Here is a 23,449-nt window from a genome sequence, read left to right on the forward strand (position 1 = left end):
TCCACCCGCTCCGCCTCTTCCGGCCAATAGCGGGAGGGCGTTGGGGTGGGGCCGGCCCGAGGCCACGCCCCCGGGGCAGAGGGGCTGCGGGGGCCGGGCAGGGCTGGGGCGAAGCTCCTTCGCGCTCCGTGTCCCGTGCCTCTGGAGTGTTTGTAAGCACTGCCCCGTTCCTGGCATAGCAGCAACGAGAGTGCCTGGAGAAAGCCTTCTGCGGGTTGCGATGAACGCGGAAGGAAACCCCTGAGTAAGAACGGCCACCCGGGGTGTTGACAGCACCGCCTGCTCCCAAGCGGGCGCTTTGGCCTAGTCTGGAAAATCTCAAGTGCCCGCGTCACTGGGGCAGTGGCAGCAGCAGGGCTTTGGGAGGAAGGCAGCCTGGCCAGGCCTGCAAGGGCTGCAAATACACTTCGGATTTATTTATTAATTTATTAAGTTTTTTTTTTTTTTTTTTTTTTTTTCCCCTTCATAGCATAGTTCCCGTCAGATTGATTCAATGTCTGCTGCATTTCCTATATCGGGAAGGTTCCGACTAAAATAAGATTCCCCTGTAGTGGCATTATGAGTTACTAAGGGAAAAGGCAGGTAGCATTAACCCCACATGAGATGAAGCACTTCCCAAACGCTAATCAAGTTGTGAGGTATAGATGGCAGAGGAGGGTGTTTCTACTTGAAATCAGTCCATATCTGAGGAGTTGTTCTGAATTCAGTGCAGAACACAGAATGGCAAAGGCATTTCTGTAATCGGATCTAAAATGGAACATTCATTCTTCATTATACACTTCATTGTACATTCTTCATTGTACACTGTGTTAAACCTGACAGTCCTCGGTGAGAAAGCTCTTCCCATGTAAAATAAAGAGGATGTAATGGACTGTGGGCATCTGACACTAATTTCCTATTACTTTACAGTACTTCTGTTCAGTCTTGCATTGCATGCATGTGATTTTATACAATGAAAGGCTCATTATAACTTTAAGCTTTTTGAGGTAGGGTATGGTTATTGTATATGGCATTCACTTCTCTGTGAATCATTGTGCATTGCCCTGGCATTATTTACATAATAAGATCAGTTTAAAACTGCTTTTGTCAGTGAAAGCTTTGACAAATACTAGAGGGGTTGCATGGCTCAATGAAGCACCATCAGGAGTGTGAACAGTACTGTAGAATCTTAATAGCACATTAAAAGCCATTTAAAATTCAGATTCACAGTGTTTCCCAAGAAGGAGAAAGCACGGCTTTTAATGTGCACAGTTTTTTTTCCCTGATGCTGTGAACTGTATATGCTTTTTAAGTGTGAATGCTTAGTGGTAAGCACAGAAGAGAATTTTTTAGCTGAAAAAACAACACCACCCCGAAGCATCTCAAGTGTTGGAGAGTATTGCCTGTCCATCTTTATTAGTATACCACCCTGTGTTAAGCAGCTGGTTTTTTTTTGCATGATCATGTATGGCTTCACCGTGGATCATTATATTAGAAACCTTAGGCCAAACAAACACGATTAACTCAAAAATAACCACCAGTACTGTAACTTTTATTTGCTAATAAATATCTTAATAAACAGGCTTACCCCATCTGTAAGACCTGATAATGCCTCTTAGGAAATCATAGAAAAATAAAATACAATAATAATCAATAACTTGTACTTTGTACAAAAATCTCATTATGTTGCTCAGCAGGTAGTTTTGCCAAACCCCATATTCTTTCTGCAAAGAGATGGCATATGTGATGCAATTCACCTTAAAAACACTCTAATGTTGAGAGCTGAGCATTCTATTACACTATTAACTTGTAGGCATGCCAGCACATGAAAATTTACATGAAACATCATAGTATCATAGGAATCATAATAATAAAGAAAAGAAGATAACGCCACTTTTCAGTAAATAATAACAACTTCACGTCCAATGTAAATTCCCCTTGGGACTGCAAATCAGTAGGGTAAGCTTTTTATTCCACGGATATTCCTATATTACCATTATAAACAGGCAAAAAGAAAATGCAGTGGGACGTGTGTGGGAGATCTATGAGGTGAAGAAAAGGGATTCTGGGGAGCGAGGCAGTCCCAGGGGGAAGCATCGCCACTGGCTGTGCAGTGTCCATCCCCCGGGAGGAGCGGCTCCAGAGCCGCACGGGCTCAGACGGTGGAGACGGAGCCCAGAGCCGCTGGTCCTGCAGCACCAGGGCGGCTCTGCCGGGAGATGAGTGCTGAAGACTGAGCCACGGGCAGTTGTCATTATTCAGATACATCTTGGTTAAAGAAGCAATGGCAAAACAAACCTTAGCAGGGGTCTTTAAAGAAAAGGTGGGTTTCAGACTACTGGTGAGGATATGAGATCTGCGCTGAGGCCATGGTTTGATTTTGTAAAATAATTTGCAAGTATTATGATTATACCATTGCTTTTGAAGCCATCTACCTCTGAAGTTTTGACATGGCTGCTTAAATATATAATCTAAAGTGTCTGTCATCAAATATTTATTCATATATACACATACATTGATACATTTTATGGCTATGCTAGAACAGCAAACTATGAAGAGCAGTCATATTTAGTTTTGTACAATCTAATTTCACAGAAGAGACAGATTAAAACCCCTTTTAATTCAGATACATTTAAAACCAACACACAGAAATAGATAGAGGCTATCCTGAGAAAACATACCAACCCCATTATCTTCCAAAAGTAAATCAAAGCTAATGTTTGGAAGGTAGCAAAATATTATTTTTGTATTTTTTTTTCTGAAAGTCAGTGGTTTTTCTTTAAAAAGTGATGACAAAATAAAAACTATTAATTCCAACTAGATCAATGAATGTTGCTTTGCTAGAAAATAAACTATTGCCTCTCAGTAAACAGGGTTTCACATGATCTTTTAAAGATTTTTTTTTTCTTCCTAAATTGCAGGCGCAATCCTGAGAAGTGCAGAGAAGTTCCCGAAGTCAGTAGGATTTAAACCACACCAGAGAAGAATGAGCCCTTTTTATGTCTCTGGGTGTTCAGTCACGGCAGCGCTGCATGTGATGTAACTGATACCACCAGAGAATGTTGATATTGGCCTCAACAGAAGCAGATGGAAGGCTCTGGGTAAGAGCAACAAACACTGAATCCCATCACCAGAGTTAACAAAGAAACAACTTTTTCCACTTTTAGTGTGAAATAGACCTCTCAACCTAACTTAGAGGAGTTGGGAGAAGAAATTGCTGCAGAAGAAATGGTAGTAAAAACACTACACTGACAATTCAAAGCTCACTGTTTCTTGGAGAGAAGCAAATACGGAATCATGGCCAACAAGCTGTAAAATGCTTCCTTATTAGGAATCTTGGAGTAGGATGGTTTTCTTCAGATAGGGAATTAGTAAAAGAATCCAATAAATGGAACCAACTAAGAGGGCATTTGTTATTTTATTTGCTATTGTGCCATTCATTAACTGGCAAATCTGCAAACTTAGACTGCAGTGCACCAGGAGTATGAAGCAGCTTGTTCAGAGGCAAATCATCAACCAGCACTTGTGTTTTGAAAGGGAGATCATATTGCATCCTGATTTATGTTTAGAAGAAAGACAGAAAATTCCTATTTGCTTTGGAGGTTTTGTTTGCTTTATGGGGCTGGTGGTTTCATCCTGAATTTAAATCCAGAAGTTTGGGAAATTATCAGGGGAAAAGCCCCACAAAGCCAGACCATTTCTGCTAGATACCCTATTAGATGTGTAGGTCATTTAGGTAACTAATTTCAAAGTCAGAGTTGACCATCCATTCCAGAGAAAATAACAAGCACTGTAGCACCCAACTTTTGTACCTTGCATTTTACCTTTTCCATGTTGAAGGTAACCACAGTTTACTTGATCACATCCCTGAGGTAGCAGCCTTTTCTTTTAGGCTCAGTGCACTCTCTTCTCCCCATTAAACGAGATCATCTGTTCCAGGAAAATCTGTAGAAACCTTTGATTCAAAACCTGTTTCATTCACTTGATTTCTTATGGATACAGCTGACTTGGGATCATGCCCTGAGGGACCAACCTACATCTCAACCTGAAACATTTCAACAGAACAATTAAAACCAGCAAAAACTTTTAGCAATCCATCTGAATGACAAGACAGCTCGTGTCCCAATAAATGTTAGTTCTCTAACAAGAAATTAACCATGACAGTAGTGGGGTGCAGGAAAGGAGAGTCTGTTTGCAGAGCTGGAGCCTACCTACAGAATATATGGACATTGGGCTTATCCCACTGCCATGGAAGTCAGTAACAAACTCTCATGATTTTAGATCACAGCAAGATTATTGCCTGTTGACAGAGAAACTTTTAATTCCTCACAGTCACATCACTCTCCCAGGAATTAATCGTGATGTTCATTAAAATAATTCAGCAGGATTTGGAAGTACCGGGTATGGTAGAGCAGAACGCGCCCAAGTCAAAAATGGAACTTCCCAAATTGACAATTAGTGACAAATAATCTACAGATTTGGAACATTGGCTGCACTTTGTCTTTTTCAGCTAATCCTATTTTATACAAAGAGTCTGTGATGGTAATTTATACAGCTCAGAGCACCCAGCTTCTTAAAGGAAAAAAATAATAATCTTATTATGCTTTTCCTTTTTCCTATTAATAATTTTCAGTTAAAGACCAGTCTGAATGAGAGAAAACTGAAAACTTGGTTTCTAAGACAATGTTAACTGGAGACTTCTATGTTTTATTATTTATTTAGGTTCCTCTCAAGAAAGTATGTAGTTATAAGCTCAGTATGTAGATATAAGAACAATTAGTCATTCAGAATTTGGTCCACTGGACTTTCTAATATCAATTATGATAACTGTACTTGTTTTTTTTTGTCCTGGGCTAGAACCTGAAAGGTCAGAAAATAGGGTGGTTTTTTTTCCTTCTTATCACTCAGAACATTAGGTGGTGATGATACTATGAAAATAGTCCCTAGACTGTTTCATTGAGCACTTTTCCATGACCCACAACCAGAAAGGAAAATTTGGGTTCCAAAGCAGATTTCTCCCAAACCTGATTTTCCAGATTCTAGATTCAAGGTTGCTTTCTCCAGAGTTTCTTGATATCCCATAGTTCAGAATGCAGAGACCTGGATTTCCCTTTGAATTGTGGGTTTTCAGTGTCAGGGTTTTGGTTTACCTACCACTCAGCATACATGCTGCTGCTGACCAGTTCTTCACTGAATTGTCAGAAATTATGAGGTGTTAGTATAATAAGGCAAAATATCTTATCTCATGGTGTCTAACAGGTACTTTATAGGGATTTTGATTTTTGATTATGCCTAACTCTAGTCTTATATAAAGTCCCATTTCAAATCAGCCTTTTTATATTAATTAAGCTGCACAAACTCAGAACTGTTTACAGATTCAGGAGTTTCTGAGGAGGCACTGATATGTGCGCAGAACTAGTCAAAGTTCTCAGATAGATACAGGTAAAAGTTTTGGACAGAAACAAAGTAGAACAGATGTGAAAACTTTAAATTACTTTGAGACAGATTTTTTAATTCTATTGTTTCCCCCATATCCTCACTGTCAGAACTTGCATTTTTAGTCCAGTTTAATTATTCAGGTATGAAAAGATCAGATAATATGCTAAACTTTCTGGAAGAGATAGGTACTTGGGAAATCTCTTGCACAAAAGGTAAGTAAGATATACTTATGCAGGATATTTAAAGAAATATACACATAAATAAATTCCACTGAACTGGTATCACCTTATTTCACATATGAAATATGGAAATATACTTTAATCTATTTTTTAACTTTAGTTTTTCATCAACTGTTGTTGTTTTTCCCTTCTAAAAGTCAGCTTATCTTTTTATGCTATATGTTGGCATATCTCTAACTCATACACCCTTGAAAATTTCTCTCATTTTAACCTCCTAGGTGTCTATAAATGGTCATTTAAAAGAAAATAATTTATACACTCTGTAAACATCTTTGGTGATTTCGGCAGATGAACTGAAAACTCTTTATAGCACGGGCTCCATCTTCCTAGTTCTGCTGGCTCATGGGCACCTTGTTTCCTCTTTGAGATCACTAATTTCTACAGTAATCAGCTGAGCTGAAGAGAATCAGCAGGAAGGGGTTGGGTGAGGTGGCAGCAGAAGGGTGAACAGGCAGCTTTCTCTGAGCTAGTTTGAAAATGTTTTTCCTACCAGTGGAGAAAAAGAGGCTGTCCATTTCCAGCTAACAAGCCAAGGAATTATACACACACAGTGGGAAGAACTATACGCACACAGTGCATGCCACTAAAACTTTTAAAAGCAAATGGAGCAAATAAACCCCATTAGTGTTGTTGGTAATAGGTAATTAATTCTGTAGGTTTGAAAAATCTGATATTATGATATACATCCTATCTACAATTCTTTATGTACATATAGACAAATATTTGAACCACAACATGTTCACCATATCTTGGTCCATGATCTGAGGAATTATATACAACACTTGTGGAGCAGTGTGCACTACTAAATACAGGATGTGATGGTGGAAAAATTTGTCAGCTGTAAGTATGTGGGACTATCTTATGCAACTCTTGGGGTTTTTTTGAGCTCCTTGGCACAGTATGGACAGTTCTTCCCTTTTTATCTTATTGTAGAGTCTTTTTTTTTCCCTTTTCAGAGCTGATTCATTTGTCTCCCCAGGAGATTTCAAGGTCATTGTCCTCCTAAGAGTTAGCCCAACCCAGTACATCTTTCCTTCATTCTCCAAAAATAATTATAGTAGTATTATAAAAAAGAAATTATCTTTGCAATTTATTTAGGAAAGATTCATTACAATTGGTGAACAAGGGTATTCTGGAAGAAAACTATTTAACGGAATACAGAGTTCTTCATCCATGTGCAAATGCTACAAGTGTCTCTATTTTTTGTACTTTTCCTGGAAGATGCAATGGAAGACAGACTTTTTATTATGATTTTAACTGAAAAAATGTTGGACTGGATTAGAGGCAAGTCCTGCTTTTCACTCTCTGAAGAATATTCCAAGACAGAGTGAATCCATGACAGGTAGTTACAGGTACCCTGTGTTCTTAAGAGAATTCTGAGCTGCCAAAATGTGTCCCATAGAACCATTCCATCAGCTGAGGTAAAACAGTTCAATAAATGCTGCAGTTTTCAACAGGGCCAGCTGGAAAAGAGGACCTGCTCTTCAATACAAGGTTCTGTGCTGTTTTACCTTGGTGGCTGATGTGGTCCCATGAGGTCATTCTGACATGGAAATTGCTGTGGGTAATGCAGTCTCACTAGGCACCTCTACAGCCCCAGCTATTCCTCATGGTGAATCTCAACTGATTCTGGATAAAGGGGGTCTCGTTGTTATTTATGACCCATCTTTGGATCCTGTAGGAATCTGCATTGAAAAAAGAAATTAATGAAGCCCTGTGTTAGGCTCATATGAAAAATGGCAAGTGGATAGTCAGTCTTAAGTGATGTAAAAATCAAATTACTGCAGTCTATGAGTTCTGTGTCAGAATAATCCAAATAATACCTAATAGAATATTGGACACAGAATGTTTGGCCATAACAACTAATTTATTTGAATTTATTTTGAGTGCACTATTTGCAAGTAAAGGATTGCTTTATGCTGTCTGATGTCCTGAAGCATGGCATGTTTCTAACCTTTTATTGGACAGACAATGGACTTAAGTTCACAGGAAACAAAAAGGGTAAATTTTGTTTGAGAAAAATTTAAATGATGTGGCTCAATTCTCTTCCTTTCAACTCATGGCTTCCTGTTGTTTCTCAGTAATTCCAATGTGCAAACACATAATGAGTAAATTCTGCTAAAATTTCTGCTGTGCCTTGTTCAGTTTTAGCACTATGAACATCATGAGCAAGACCCTCTCTGTTTCACAGGTTCAGCAAAACGACTGTATGCAATTAAGGCATGAAATTCATCTGACCAAGCACAGATACTTGAATGGATGAGCTATCACTGAATGCAGAGAAACAGGTAAGAATTATTTCTTTATGACATCCACATTATAACACCTTTTTTTTTGTTGCTTGCATGTTGCGCAAATAACATATGAACTTTCAATGGATACTTTTAGTCATAAATCACTCTGCAATGTGGGTGAGATTCTCAAAATCAGCCTACTAAATTTGCTTTAATTTATCAAATTTAAACTCCAGCTGCCCACTGCAGTATGCAGGGTAATTGTAGTTAATTTTCTCCTGAAGAAAGAATTTCCTGTAACAAAGAAGGTTACTCTAATTTCACATATACATTTGTGGCCCGTACAGAATTAAGCTCACATTTGAAAAGTTATTTGAAAAACAGTACCTGTTAGGGGTGTTTTTTTGTTTTGCTTTTAAATTAAAAAAAATATGAAAAAATCCCTAAACTAAAGCAAGACTAGACTAAGAATCAGCACAAGAGCAAATAAAACATTTCAAAAATGGCGAAAATGTAAATTTCATATATAAATTTCATACTGCACCACAACAGCAACAGAAAAACAAGCTGTGTAAAGCCACAAAATCCTGGATTTACAATGTTATTAACAAATGTGCTCACTCAAAGAATCCCTTGTTCTTTCCCTTCTGGTCACCCAAACTATTGTTCATATAAAAAATATATCTGATTAATAAATGTTTTACTTTTTTATATTTTTTCTATTGAAAAAATATTTTCAGTAGTATGATAAATTTAGAAATTAATTTTCATTAAATATAATGAAATATAAATCCAGGTTGTGTGCATGTAACTATGTCAATTCTGCATCTTCACTACCAGGAATGAAAAAACTGGCAAAAGACAATCTAAAAGTGCACATACATGGTTTGGGTGAGCTATGAATAACTTTGAAACCCCATTAACAAATAACAGACTCATACCTCCTCAGTAATGGATTTAATAGTGAGAATGGCTCATACCACAGATGTCCTGTTGTTGGCCATGGAAGCAATGATAGGCAAAATGGATAATAAAATGATGAAGCAAAATCCACTTTTAAATTACTCTGTGGTGTGTTAATATTTTTAGAAAGGCTTCAGGTAAGTATAGTTTTCTTTCTGTAAGAGCACCTCTACCAAAAAATTATACAGATGTGGAATTCAGGCAGAATTTTTCAAGTGACAGTCACAGAAAAGAACAAATGACTTTTCCCCCACTGAAGGGCTGTGATTGTGCAAAACTCATGTCCTTGTGCCAGACTGATGACTTCAGTGGGAATACTCCTGCTGACAAAATTACCTTTGGAGCTATAATAAGATTGAAGCTGCCCTTCTTTAAACAAGCTCATCAAATTGGCATTGTAGAACACCACTGACTCTTGGTCTTTAGAAAATTTGTTCTTCTGTTACATCTGCCCCCTTTTTTTTTTTAATGAAAGAAAGAAAAATTGACTTAGTGTGTTACTATTATCTCACCTAAATTAATACAATTATTCCAACATAAATTGACAACAGTGAATCAGGCCTCGTGTGTCTTACTCTGTGATCTGGTTGGAAGCATAATCTTTTCTGAGCTGCTTTCTGGTTTTCATTCTTTGTCACTGATATACAATGGCAGCCTTTTCCAAGACTTAGGAAATACCTTGTGATTTACAAGCTGTAAATGAAGCAGTAAATACCATTATGATTACACAAAGTAGTTAGTTCCTTTTGATATACACATAGATTATACTAATTACCCAAATGCACGTTTTAACAGAAGAACTGCAATGCTTGAGTACATTGGAATGCCAGGGAACTCAAATATCCCCTCCAAAGGACACAGGAATGAAGAGAAGCATCTGCACAGCGTTACATGTGACATGCATTGTAGATCTACGTGGGGTTCCCACAGCACATGGCCATGCAGTCCTGCCCCTGCTCTCAGGAGTGCATATCCCATGCAAAAGTTTGGAAATGTAGCCCAGCATGTCTGTGTCAGTTGTCTGAACAAAACATGGAAGCGGGAAGTCTTAGAGAGGTACAAATATCATGTTAGGCCTTTGCCGACATTTTCTTGCATGTAAATATGGCTATTGAAGGGCTCTAAAGGTAATACCTTGGATGTCCTTTAGAGAATTGTACTAAATGAAGATCTGGCCTGGAATGACCAGAGCTCCATTTCAGCAGAGTTTGCTTTTTAACTTCTAAAAGCACTTAGAAGCAGGATCAAGGCAACATGTTACCACACTGCTGTCCTGCATCTCCTTTTCTGCCTTTGTGCAAGATTACTGCATCCTGCAGCCTGTAACTTCCAGCAGCAGTGGGGCTGTACTGCTGCCCTCGGCTGGAGGAGGATATGGCTGGCCTGCTTCTATGGGAATGATCCCATCACCCCACCCATGGCTGGCCCTCTGAGCTCTGCTGCTGGAGATGATTCCCTATCCAACAGCAGAGACCTGCATGTTTGAAACACAAAGCTCTTCTGAAATCTGTGTGTCTGCAACAGAGCTGACAACCGTGTTTTACATGTGGTCAGTTTTCCAGTAGTAGAAGCAAATGCTGAGTATTACGTTAAAAAAAAAAAAAAAGGGTTGTAGGGTGGTGAGGAATCCCAAGGATAAACAAGTTTTCCAACCTAACCTAAAATTTAAAGAATAAAAAGTGTCGAGTGCTAAAGTAATTCAAAATCAAGAACCTTCCTTAAGATTTCAAACAGATTACTCTCACTATGCTTCCAATTATTCACACAATGAAAACTCACTATATAAAATCATCAGTCATTTCTGCAAACAATACGTAATGTTTTGAGGCACCAGCTTACCAGCATTCAAACTATTAGAAAGTAATAGGACACATACATTTGGATTTAATTAAGAGATAAAATAAATATTTATGTTAAACTTCTTTTTGATTGCACATTTGGTGTTGGAAGTTACATGGTCACAGAACATGAAAGAAGTCAAATACTTTTTGATCTACCAGCAAATTCTAAATACATCGATAAAGAAGCCACACCAGGCCAAATAGATTACTACTTTCAAGTAAGTCCATGAAAGTTTCCCAAATACCGTTATACAAAGTTACACATCCATGCTTAGTTATTCATCAATGTGTAGCATGAGTCTTGCAGTAGGCCAGGATTTTATGGGCAGAGAACTGGTGGAGGAGCTGTGCAGTGTGATTAAAAATTCCGGTTTGGAAGCATTAACATAGAAGTACTTGTATAGTCTGAACTGGAGACTGCAGTTCTTGAAGTTGGGAAGAGCAGGAGGGAAGAATGAGAATATTTTTTTCATTTTAGAAATGCTGAGGCACAAAACACAGTTGCTTCTATTACTTTCATACATGAAATCCTTTCTCCTGTATGTGCATCATGTGTAACCGTAAAGTCTGTAAACTGCTGACTATTCGTCTCTGGTGTCCAATGAGTGCAACTCCAATTCTTCTAATATCACTGCAAGATAAAAAGTTTCATCTTGGATGCAAATATAATAAAGCTTCTGGTGCAGAAAAGAATGTAATTATATGATGACTTCTTCTCCAGGACAGTTTACCTCCCTGGCTATGGCATATAAGAAAGCTGCAAATTTTCAGTTTTTCTGCATCTGTCAATTTCAACTTTTGAAAAAAAACCAGTAGTTTAATAAAAAGATGTATTTAGAGCACTGGGGCTTAGTGCTCCAAATTGGTGATACTGGGGCTTATTAGTGATACTAATGGTCAATTAATCTTTCTAAATCTCAAGGACTAATCAGGTGAATTCCAATAGCCCATTTTTAGTAATGTGATTGTAGCAACTGTTTCCCACTCATACGTAAAAAGGACTGGGGCTTACACATTCAGTATTGCAGTTCTGAGGCAGAAATAACTGAGGTTTTGCTTCTGATAATTTGGGGAATGGTAGTGAGGTAGTGAGAGATGGTCAAAGATCAAATTAGCAGTGAATCTTCCAGACAGACCCTGATTTCCCTCCCAGTTCCCCTTTATCTCATCTAGCCCTGCACCCCAGAGTGGGTAACTCTTATCACTTGCAGGGCTCGACTCTTCGGCAGGAATAAAGTCAATAGCCACCAGAATTCAGCACAATTCACCAACTTAGTTTTTCAATAAACATTCCCAGCAGCAAGATCTGAGAAAGATCACAGAGGTGCTGAGGACAAAAAAATTCAGATATGCCAGATTTGTCCGTTATGCAAATCCCACACTGGGACATAGACAGATATTGCCTGTTTATCCTCAAAAACTGTATGATGATAAAACCAGTAAAGGAGCTCATGGAATAAGGCATAGCTTTCATGAGTTTCAGATGTGCACTTCTAGATATCTGCATCTGATCTCCAGATTGGTATCCTCCAGCTGAGGAACCACTGCAGAGCTTGCAACTATTACATGCTTAGGCTTAACATTCTCATGGGGCATGATAGACAACACTTGATGTAAGCAAAAATATTGAGCATCTGAGAAGCTAAAAGGAGTCAGTTTAAAGAATAAAACTTTACAGTGGAGAGTGGTTTTAGAAATGCAAGACTTATGCTTTGCATTTATCAAGGAAGATCTAGATAAAGCACAGAAAGAAGCCAGGTCTTGTGTAACACAAATTATTTGAAGAGAGAGGGAATCACTCAAAAAGGTGAAATGGGATCTAAAGTAGAAAGGATGATAACCTTAGATTAGCTGTAAAAGCACAGTAAAACAGACTAAAAAGGAACTTGAGGAGCAAACAGAAAAAAAACCCCAAACAGTAAAATAGAAAAAATTACACTTATAATAAATCTTTTTGCAAACTCCCTGGGTACAAGAAACCTGTCATAAAATGTGTAGAGTCTAACGATGATTTGGGCATAAAAGAGCACTGAAGGAATGGCCATTGTTGGAAGACTTAACCATTTGAGTTGACATTCACTGTGGAAGAAATTGAAATTACTCCCATGCCAAATCCTTTCTGGGGGACTTGCCAGAGTATCTGTCTGAAGTGGCTGCAGGACAGCTTATAGGACAAACTGGAAATACAAAAAAGGCAACAGCCCATGTCCAGAGAAGATTATATTTAGGCAAAAGTTCCAAAAGGAAGTGAAGATGAAATAATGGAGTTATTATCAGGGTTGTGAGAGAGGGAGTTACCAGCTGTGCTCCACATGTTAAAAAATTTCTTGGTGCCTGAAGTATAGAGCATGGTGCCAGATAAAATGTTTCCAGGGAAGATCTGGGGAACCACAGACCCATGAGTCTGTCATCATTACAGGGCATAAGAGAAACTACAGGAAAGTACAAAATTACTGGATGCTTGGATAAAGGAACTACTTGAGTCACCATGGCTTTTGCAAATGAAAGTTCTGTTTTATAAAATTACTTGTTTCCAATGGATGGAGATGATCTATTTGATACACCTCACTTGGATTTCCAAAAGCTTTAGAGAAGATTCCTTACAAAAGCTTTATAATGAAAATGAGGAGCAGCTTCTGTGTAATATAGGGTATTACATAATATGTAGCACAGTGTGGTCTTTTCATGACAAATAACTGGTTTAAATACATGAGGTTAGCAGTAAATTGTCAGGTTTTACAATGTAGTTATTGACATAAATCTGCAGGGACCTCTGCTGGGATATCATTGAACATTATTGTTCAGCAGATCAGTAAATGGTCTGGGAAACAGGTGAGCAAGAGGTGAACAACTCAGCTGAATTGTTCAGGGTAGGAAGGGAATGGGGCAGCTGTGCAGTTTTGGAAGGATCTCACAAGACTAAGTGACTATGTCATCATGCAATAGATGGAATTAGATGCAGGTGAGTATGAAATGATGCACATGGGAGAAAATCAGCCCTAACTTTAAATGTAAAATTTTTCAATCTTAACTGACATCTATTAATACAGGCAGTCCCAGCATCAAATAAAAAATTGGGAATTTATGGGAAGGGAATAGAGAACAAAACAGATTCCACCATCATGCTACCATATGAATCCATAGTTTGCCCAAACACTTCTATACTGAGTGCAGGGTTTGCATTAAAAAACCACAGGGTGGTTTGTTATTAGGACTGATAAAGTCTTGATGATATTCATAGCAAAGTAAGAAAATATTTTTGCCACTGATTTCAGTGGTCTAGATCAAAACTGGCTCTCCAAGAAACACACTCATCCCTGGCCTTTGGTTGTGTTTGGTGTGGTCACAGAGTTGATCTATCAATTCTGGGTCTCTCCATCATACATTTCTCTTGTTTTGTTTTCCTAAATAACTGTATTTGTCTTTTGTGAGCTGAAGGAGGAAAGGAAATTAAAGCACTGTTCCATACTCCACAATATTTGTGTGTCTGCAGCATCCAAATTCAGATTAATTAGTCACTGTAGGGATAATAGATTATATACTTACTCAATATTCATTCTTGAAACCATATCCAAAGTTGTGAAACCTGCTGCCATGAAGTTATTTTTATACTGACCCATTTTTATGGAATCCAGCCAGTCACTGACTGAAACAAACAAAGGATATTCTGGAACTTCACCAGGTGAATCTGGCATTCTGTAAACAAACAAACAAACAAGCAAACATTACCAACCAATACAAAATATGACCAATTTACCCTGGTAGACGTAGGTTTTACTAAAAGGCAGAAGGAATAAGAGAGGAGTCTGAGTTGTAAAGGTCAGACCATAACTGAGGATCTCTAACCTCTCATCTAAAACTTATAAACCACTTCAGTCTGCCAAGCTGCACTACTTAAACAATACATTTTATTAAAGAACTGCAGCTCAGTGATACTCTGAGGAAAGGGCCTCTCCCACTGCACTTCTTTCTGTTCCCCACAATATTTCCTTGCAGATTGAGAAATTCAGGATTATAATAATTTGTTGATACAGTAGTCAATGTAGAGGACAATAAAAATTTAGCATAAGGTGCAATTTAAAAAATTAAACCACCATGATATGATTTTTACATTTATCTACAGCCATGCCACCCCAGATGGCTCCTTATTGTGATACCATTATTCTACAGGAGCACTTTGATTATAGTACTCAAAAGCTAAAAGAAGCCAAAAGAATAAAATGTCTTATCTTTGCTTTTACATAGAATTACATAGAGTAGCAAATAAAGTGGAAGGAGCTAATTTAGTCACATTTCTTTTTAACTTCTTTCCCCTAATATTATCACAACTGAAACAGAAAGATGGAAAAAAAATTAAAGGTTGCAATTTTGGGGCACTGATTTCCAGTCTTCTGTTGTGTGCCACATTTGGGAGGGCTCACAACTTCCACTGTCTTTATGCATTTTGTGTAGAAAAATTGTATGAACAAAATGCAGAAAATGCACACTGCTGTTTGTAAAAGCTTTATGATAGTCTTTAGGAGAAAGGGAGAAAGATACAATTTATTGTAAATGACAATTTAGACAGCAAAAGCCAGCCAACATTTACTGATGGAACATGACTTCATGTGTAACATAGGAAGCAACACAGCCTCATATCTTAATGAACCAAGTTTCACCCACACATACTCAAATACAGTAAGTACAGTGATTTTCATTCATATTATCAAAATGACAGAGGGAGAAGCTGAAGGACAGGAGAACACTGTTAAGTACAAACTATAATTAAAGACCTACCATGGCCCCTTCACATCTGAATTACTCTATGATTCTATAGAAGGTTACCCCAAACTGCATCAAGCATTCTCAAATGAATGGAAAAAAACTTTCACAAGCAGGTGAAGCCAGTCATATTTCAATAAAGCATAAGTTTTTTAGACCTTAAGTTATGACTAAAAATAAAAAGAGATAAAAATACATCATTCTAATGCTAAATAAAGTGATCCAGTACAACTATCAATCCATATATATATATTTATATGCATACACACATAGAGGATGCTAACTCTAGGGTGTGGATATTTAATCCCACAAGTCTCCATAGTCTGTGTTGAAGAAATGGCTGTAGCCCTAACTCCAGGTTTTCCTACCAACTTCTCCATTCAGCCTTTCCCACAGCAAGGTACCAGCCCCAATTTTGCCTTGTTGCTCAGCCCTTCTCAAAAACATTGAAAGGTTCTCAGCAAGTCTCACTCAGGGCTTGGGAAGCCCTTGAAAGTCCAGGGGGCCTCCATGAAAGCACCTTTATCTTAAGGTGACTCTTAGTGACTGAAGAGAGTGAGGCCACTTGGACCTTTGCTGATTTCAACTGATACATGCAGGGACAGCTTGGATCAATAAGCCTACAAATACTGACAAATTCTTCCACCTCAGCCTTGCTTATCCTGTGGCTGCATTAATTTCTGAAATATTATTAATGAAAAAAAAAAACAAATCCTGGGCAACACTATCAAGAATTTGTTGTGGGATGGTAACAGCATAGTCTCTTATTTGGTCACTGCTACCGTTCTGCTGCAGACAAATAAAGATTTAGCAAGCTAAGACACAGCTACTTTCTGCAAGATATTACTCCAAGTCAGTTCAGAAATTGCTTGAGCACTGTCAGATGGAGAGACAGGCTGCTGAATGGAGGGAAAAAATTACAAAGAGAAAACAAGCCCTTAGGAAAAACACAAGCACCAAAAAAATAGAACAAGGAGATTCACAAAGATAAAGGATAGATAATGCACAAACAGAACTCAGACAAAAATAATAATAAAAAAGCCTAATATAATCTGCATGGTTTGAGGAAAAAACCTCCCTCTACAACAGTATATTAACAATAAAGGAAACCTTAAAAGGGGCTTAAAATTATTTGAACCTGCATGACTTTATGAACTCATAACTTTGTGGTTCTCCTACCCCTACTTAATGCCCTAAACCACATAATGATAGCCACTATGTGTTATGAAAAAACAGAATGCACCAAAAGGGTCTTACACAAGGACATCCTCCACTAGGGTGTGAAGGGTGCTGGGGTTGCGGATCAGCTTGTCCAGGAAGCTGACAATGTCACTGAATTTGGGACGGTGGTTCCTCTCCTTTTGCCAGCAGTGAAGCATGAGCTGGTGAAGAGAAGCTGGGCAGCCCATGGGAGCTGGAAGCCTGTAGCCCTCTTCAATGGACAGTATAACCTACAGAAATAAAATCTGTATGGTTACCAGGCATTAAATGCTGAAAGGACAGTGTGACACTGATAATTAGGAATCAGGGATGATAAATTATCCATGACACAGCCACCCTCACTTTATGCATTGCTGGGGCTTCACTCAGGGAATCAGGACTGGCAGGGGTGTGACCAGAGGAGAAAGGAAGTATTTTGTAGGCATATGAAACACAGTAGGAACTTTTTTAGGGCCACTGGTCATCCTCTTCAAACAGCTAAGGAAGCAGGAGGGGAATGAAGAATTCACCAATACCACCATCATTTTCCACTTCAGAGGGCCACAAACTTACCTGGTGTGGCCACTGCATCCCACCATGCTCTAATATTTGCATTTTGACACAGTGTTTGTGTGTAGCAATACCCCAGTACAATCAAGCACCACAAACACACATTGCGGCACCTGATAATTTACTTGGTATTCACATGTTTCTGCTGATCCTTGGAGTATGATTAATTCTGGCAAGGTCTCCCACACCAAGTTACAGCAATGTTATTTTGCACATTCTCCCTCAGAAAGCTAGATGTCTGAGATGTTTGTGACTAAACAAAAGTTAATAAAATTATGTTATTACCCTAAAGTGAGTGAGACCTTCAGATTCTGCAGATACGGAAAATATGTTTGGTAAAGATTCAGAGAGAAACAGTTCTGCTGCCACAGGTAAATCACATGTATGAAAATCATGTAAATCACGTTGATCCAAATCAAAGGAAAGCTTATTTTTAGTAACACAGGAAGCAAAAAACATTGATTGAAAAGAAGAGTAGCAGCCTGGCTAGACAGGGGTTAGCAAAACTAGGTAAGTTCCATTGAAAGCTTCATGGATTCATAACAGCTTACATGGATTCATCCTATGTAAGGTTTAAAAAACACAAGGGAAGGTGAGGAGGTTCTGCAATGAATGGTGATTGCAGTGGGGATGATGTTACAAATTATAGTCAGGATTTTTTTTTCTGTGTAAAAAGGAATGCAAAACTAGTCAGTGGCTGATCAAAAATGAAGCTAGGAGAAAGACCAGCCTTACCACACATGCATAACCCTCCCACATAAAAGTTCAGCCAATGCTAAATGTTTTCTAATGTACAAATGATTGCACACAATATTTATAACCACACAGTGCACTTAGGAGGAACGTACCTGCTGCACTGATACTCACTGAGCTGCAAGGAGACATTCATCATTTTCACACGGATGTACATGCTGCAGACATATTAATGCAGCTGGAAGGGGTTACATTAAACTGTTTACAGCAAATCAATGTTTTACAGCACCAGCTCTGGCTTCAATATATTCAATCTTATTATCCTGGAAATATCCCTGTTCTCTATTTGAATTCTGAATTAATGCTGGCTCTGCTCAGCGATGCCTAATGCTTATGCTGCAAGCATTATGTAAATAAAATAAGAGTAAGGAAGCCACATTAGGACCTGAGCTCCCCTTGATGGCATGGCAGGAAAGGGAATGAGCCTTTTGTAGCTGCTCACAGCTGCTTGTCTGTTTTATAAATACAGGTGACCTGGTCCTGCAAATGTACATGCTGCTGTTACAGGAAAAAATGCCATCATCCCATTGCCAAGGAAGTATTTCCTTCAGAACCTTGCCTCCCAGTGATAAAAATGCTCCCATGGACTCAGGATGGGCAAAACTCAACCATGTGCATGGAATTTTATTCACATTTGTTTTTCCATTTATTATTAGTGTATTTCAAGCAGTTTGTCAGAAGTGGGTTCATAAAACACTCCTGACAGTGAAGGGCAAAGCTTAGTTGGTACTGGCCATCTTTAGCAGCTCAGAAATGCAGACATTGAAACTTTCACATTTAACTGTGCCTGTTGCAAATGTAGAATTTATGAAACGTATTTTGTTTTTAAGGCAGCAGGAAAACTGCTCTGCTTTTCAGAGACATATAGCATTTGCTCAACAAAACAATAGAAGGCTGATGAAGTTTTGCTGAAGTAATTTATTCAGGAAAAACCCAAAAGCAACCATAATTTTCCAGATATACTTTCTCTGCCACACTTTATTTTAACATAACTCTGAAAGTGAAGTCACAGTGCATTTTGTTTCCTCTCTTGTTCAAAAGGAACATTTTAGTATGAAGAGAAATGCCAGCTGGTACTGGGATAATTATAATTTCTCATTAATACTAGCACATTTAAAAAATAAACTGGAAATATTGCCTCATTAGTATCCCTTGTGAGGCAAGTATTATTTTTAGATTCTAAGAAGCAAGAGTAAAGATGTGAAAAGTGTCTAATACTGCAATGGGAATCAAGCCTCAAAGGAAGAATTAGAGCATTTTAGTTCCTTATTTATTTATATATTTATTTTAGCTCTTGCTCTACCATATGCATAGCACCCATATCTCTCTGTTCAGAGAAATCAGATATCCATGTACCTAAAAGGGAAGAAGTATTAAGTTTCTCTTAGTAATAGAAAATTTTATATTGTGAAATATGTTAAGCTTTTATATGTTAACTCCTCTCAAATGCCTTTTTCCCTTGTCAGTTTAAGGCTGACAAAGCACCACATCAATAATGAAATCTGCATCTACAGGAAGGGTGCAGCAACAGCTTGTTTGATGTTAGACATAGCTGTGACGTTTGAATATTAACAGAGTAAATATTACATATTGTTTATGATTGTCTGAGCAATATTTTATGGACTTCTACACAAAATTTATATGTATGCCATTTCAAAATAATTGGCAACTGGCAAAAATGACATCTGAAAATGAAGCTGTAATCTTCCTGATAGTTTCATTATTAATAGTAACAGGGATTCTTGCTTTCAAAAGTTAACTGACAGCTTTTTTAATGAGACTGAGACAGAAGTGAGTCCAGAGGGACATTATCCCTGTGTCCTCCTGACATCTGAAAAATCTACCAGGAGGGAGAGGCAGCTGCTGCTGCCTCATGGTACAGAGCCAAGTGTTTTGATATCTGTGAGTTGAAAGACCTATATTAGGATAAGTTGGCTTTTTTCAATATTTCAAGAAACTTTCAGGAGTGTAAGGAGTTTTATTCTGTTTGCTACAGTAGTTTCCTTGCATACCAATTACAACCCATTAAATATTCTTTTCATTTTTTCCCTTCTTTTTGAATACTGCAGCTCTGCAACATGCATTAATTTATATGGTGGCCTCTAACAGGTGTCCCAGTAGACTTCACTCACAGCTGTTCTACAAACCAAATGCATGGAATATAAATCTTCCTTCTCTCACATGAGCATTAGCAAGCCAGACTCTTAGCACAATCTGTTCATCAGTACACTAGTTTCCTTGGAAAGTTCAATATCTTGGCTAATGTTTATTAATTAAGCAATAAGACACGACAGACTGTGCAGCAGCCCTAATTAATGGACACCTCTGGTGCCTGCCACACATCTAAGAAGTGCATTAATCAGTACCAACACAGTTTGGAAGTGACTTACCACAATAATAAAATGGTTATTTACTTAAACAAGAGCAGTTCTCTAACTTAGCAACATTTTTAAGCCTCTGCATTATGCCACACACAGTATTAATTTTATGAGAAACAGTCTGCAACTCTGTTTCCTTAAGTTCAGTTTCCAAATCCTTGCTGGGGAATATAAATAGAGGATGCTGGATTTGCAGAGGTGTTGAGTCATTCTGGATACCTGTAAGCAGTTGTCTTTGAACACCAGACTGTTCACGTACATGCCACCTAAATAAACACCAGGTTTATTTAGGTGGCATGTACCAGTTTAAAACTTCTCTCATCAGCTGTGTTCATCACTTACTTAGCCATGGTCTAAAAAAGTGAATTCATATCTCAAAATTGTGTAATTAGAAAAGCACTTTGTTTAAGATGGAATGAGGAAAAAAAACCACAAACAGACCCAGTTCTGCAGAGTTTATATCTGGAAAACTTCTGGTGATCTACCAAAATTCACCCAATTCAAGAAATATTTTAATTGTTATTTAGAGAAGGGCTTTATTATGATCAAAACTCAGTAAGTGTCTTAATGGTAATGTCAGTAGACATCCTAATGTAGCAGAGCCTCTGACTATACCCATGCAAGACCTTATTAACTGTTGTTTGCATCCTGTGTCTTTTATGAATCTGTTTAGGGCACATCCCTCTCTGTTGTTTTCCCTGCCATCTGTACAGTACCACTGACCTTTGAAAGTCCTATAATTTCTGCAAAATAAGCTCATGTGAATTCACAGTAGTTTACTCTACTAAAAGAATGGTCCCAATATCAGTAAAATAAACTTTACATTATGTCTAATAATTTGGAATTTCCCAATGACAATTGAAGTCACTAAACATATGTAGAAGGTCACAGATGCTCACTGCTCACATTCTGGCACTGAAATCCTCTGGGTAGGAGAAAAGGAGTCCTTTGTGCTGGGAGCTGCTGAACTTCAGGGAAAGCCCCCAGCAACTGGCATCATTAGGGCCTTCAGCATCATTTTGTATTAGCAGACACTTCTATTTTGGATGTAGGAGTAATTAAATGTTGCTATCTTCATGCTGTAGCTGATGATTTAATATATTCTAAATGGAGAGGTTTGTGATAGTCTTTTATTTGTTTCTGACAGGTTTGGTTATTTCCTTTTCTTCCTGAAACAGTTAAATTGTTTTTAAAAATTAAAATCTCTTTCAGATCCTTATCCCCAAATGACCGATCAGCCTTAACAAGCAACCAGACTTGAACAGCTGAATAACTTAGCAACAATGTAAAAACGGCCATCTGGGAAAGTCTTGTCAATTCTTCAGAACCAATGCAGGAATATTCTAGGCACATATATGAGAGAGGTTAAGGTGGCTTGGCTGATATTCCACATTTTTACACAGAGCTTGATGGTTGCTGTGAAGACTGAATGCATCAGTTTGAGCTGCCACAGAGATCCATCAAACAAGAGAAATTGTGAAAACTTAAATTGTGCTAGAGAAAAAAAAAAACCCACCATTTCCCCCTTCCCATATTTCTCTTTATAGAACAAGCTTTCAATTAGACTAGAAGAAAATTTGTTCTTTTTAAAAATTGAGATTCCAGCCTAGAAAGAGAACGAGACAGCAAAGCAGGGCAGGGAGTGGCAGTAACTTTTAAAGCACATTTGAAAAAGATGCAGATGAATGCAACACTCACATCCTGGTTGGACATCTCCCAGTACGGCCTCTCTCCATAGGACATCACCTCCCACATGACAATTCCGTAGCTCCAGGCGTCGCTGGCTGAGGAGAACTTGCGGTAAGCGATGGCTTCAGGAGCAGTCCATCTGATGGGGATCTTTCCACCCTGGAAACAGGTTGAAAACTTGTCAAGATGATTAGGATACAGAATAACATATGTTTTAAAAGAAAAGGAAAAAAATCCAAACAAATTGGATTCTGACTTCCATCAAGTTGCCTTGTCGATTTGCTGCAAGTGAGAAGGAAGACATATGTCTTTTAATATGGAATTTGAAAAAAAAAAAAGAAAAAAAGATTTCATATGTAGTCTAATTCACCAATACCTGCCTCTGTGAAAGCAACCCAGTTCAAAGAGCAGAAAGCATTTGAGATGATTAATGTTTATTCAGTCATATAAATAATCAGAACATGCATTTTGATTGAAAACATCCCAAGCCTTAAATTCCTAGTTCACTGACATTTAAGCTTTTCCTCTAAATGAAACAGAAACATCTATTGCAAAATGGAGCACTGAAAGCTCTTAATAAAATTGTATAATCAGGAAAGAAACTATATGTGTTCTATATGCTTTTGAAGCATTACATTTGGTGATAGCTTTTAATTTTTGTTGTGCCCTTAAAATATTCAGGTAGAAAACAAAGAAGTGTGCTTCTATATAAGCATTTCCTTGGGATATTCAACAATGTCATTCTGCAGCCTACAACTTAAAATCCAAGCTCTCCCAACAACAACAAAAAAGTAAGAAATCAATCAACAAGCCTAACTTATTGTTTACAAGACCATAGGATGCAGTATTTTTCTCTGACATTAGTAATTTGCACCACTGAATCCTTTCTGCTCTCTTATAAATAGTTTCTGTGTGAAAACTACTTTTCCATCTGGGGGAAAAAAAGGTATTTCCTCTCCAGGTACATTGCTCATTTTCAAAGGATATTTTTTTGCTTTTCAAGAGTGTACATTTATTATCGTTCTCACTGAACTCTTTGGAGAGAGAAAAGCAGTATAGTGAAGGTGCCACTAGATGGTAGAAGGAGGCAGTCAGTAGAGCTGAGCTCACTCAGCAGTAGTTGCTTTCAACAAGCAGTAATAGATTCTGCTCAGTGTTATAATTGTATTTCTGACTGAAACAAAAGAGGAAATGAACTAGAACATCCATTTGGCAATGAAGAGAAGCCACAGTTAAAAACAAGTATGTAAATCTCTGCTAATTTGCTTTGAATGTATAAAAAATTATCTGAGACTTGTTGAGGCCTGACTTTGGCTAGTTGAGAAGCTGTTTGTTCTACCAATAAATTGTTCCAAATCCAGGCTCTGTGTCTGTGGGGATGTGACACTCAGACACGCTCTCCT

The 23,449-nt window shown here is 38.0% G+C and overlaps 1 protein-coding gene and 1 long non-coding RNA gene across 7 annotated transcripts in view; one reads left to right on the forward strand and one right to left on the reverse strand.

The window, feature by feature from the left end:
* Positions 1–35: 35 nt before the first annotated feature.
* Positions 36–22,429, forward strand: LOC146768603 (uncharacterized). The gene is made up of 4 exons (XR_014958152.1): positions 36–244; positions 2,901–3,080; positions 7,849–7,945; positions 21,570–22,429. It is a non-coding gene; the product is annotated as an uncharacterized LOC146768603 (long non-coding RNA).
* EPHA6 (EPH receptor A6) overlaps positions 1,511–23,449 on the reverse strand; it is a 383,007-nt gene continuing 361,068 nt past the window's right edge. For all 6 annotated transcript variants that reach the window (XM_021550126.3, XM_021550124.3, XM_021550127.3 and 3 more), the window contains 4 exons: positions 22,056–22,205; positions 16,714–16,907; positions 14,242–14,391; positions 1,511–11,326 (listed from right to left, as the gene is read on the reverse strand). In XM_021550126.3, coding sequence (XP_021405801.2) covers positions 11,212–11,326; positions 14,242–14,391; positions 16,714–16,907; positions 22,056–22,205 — 609 coding nt within the window. In that variant the 3' untranslated portion in view covers positions 1,511–11,211. The remainder of the gene's footprint in view (positions 11,327–14,241; positions 14,392–16,713; positions 16,908–22,055; positions 22,206–23,449) is intronic.

This window comes from Lonchura striata, chromosome 1, assembly GCF_050655825.1.
Source record: "Lonchura striata isolate lonStrDom1 chromosome 1, ASM5065582v1, whole genome shotgun sequence".
Classification (NCBI taxonomy): domain Eukaryota; kingdom Metazoa; phylum Chordata; class Aves; order Passeriformes; family Estrildidae; genus Lonchura; species Lonchura striata.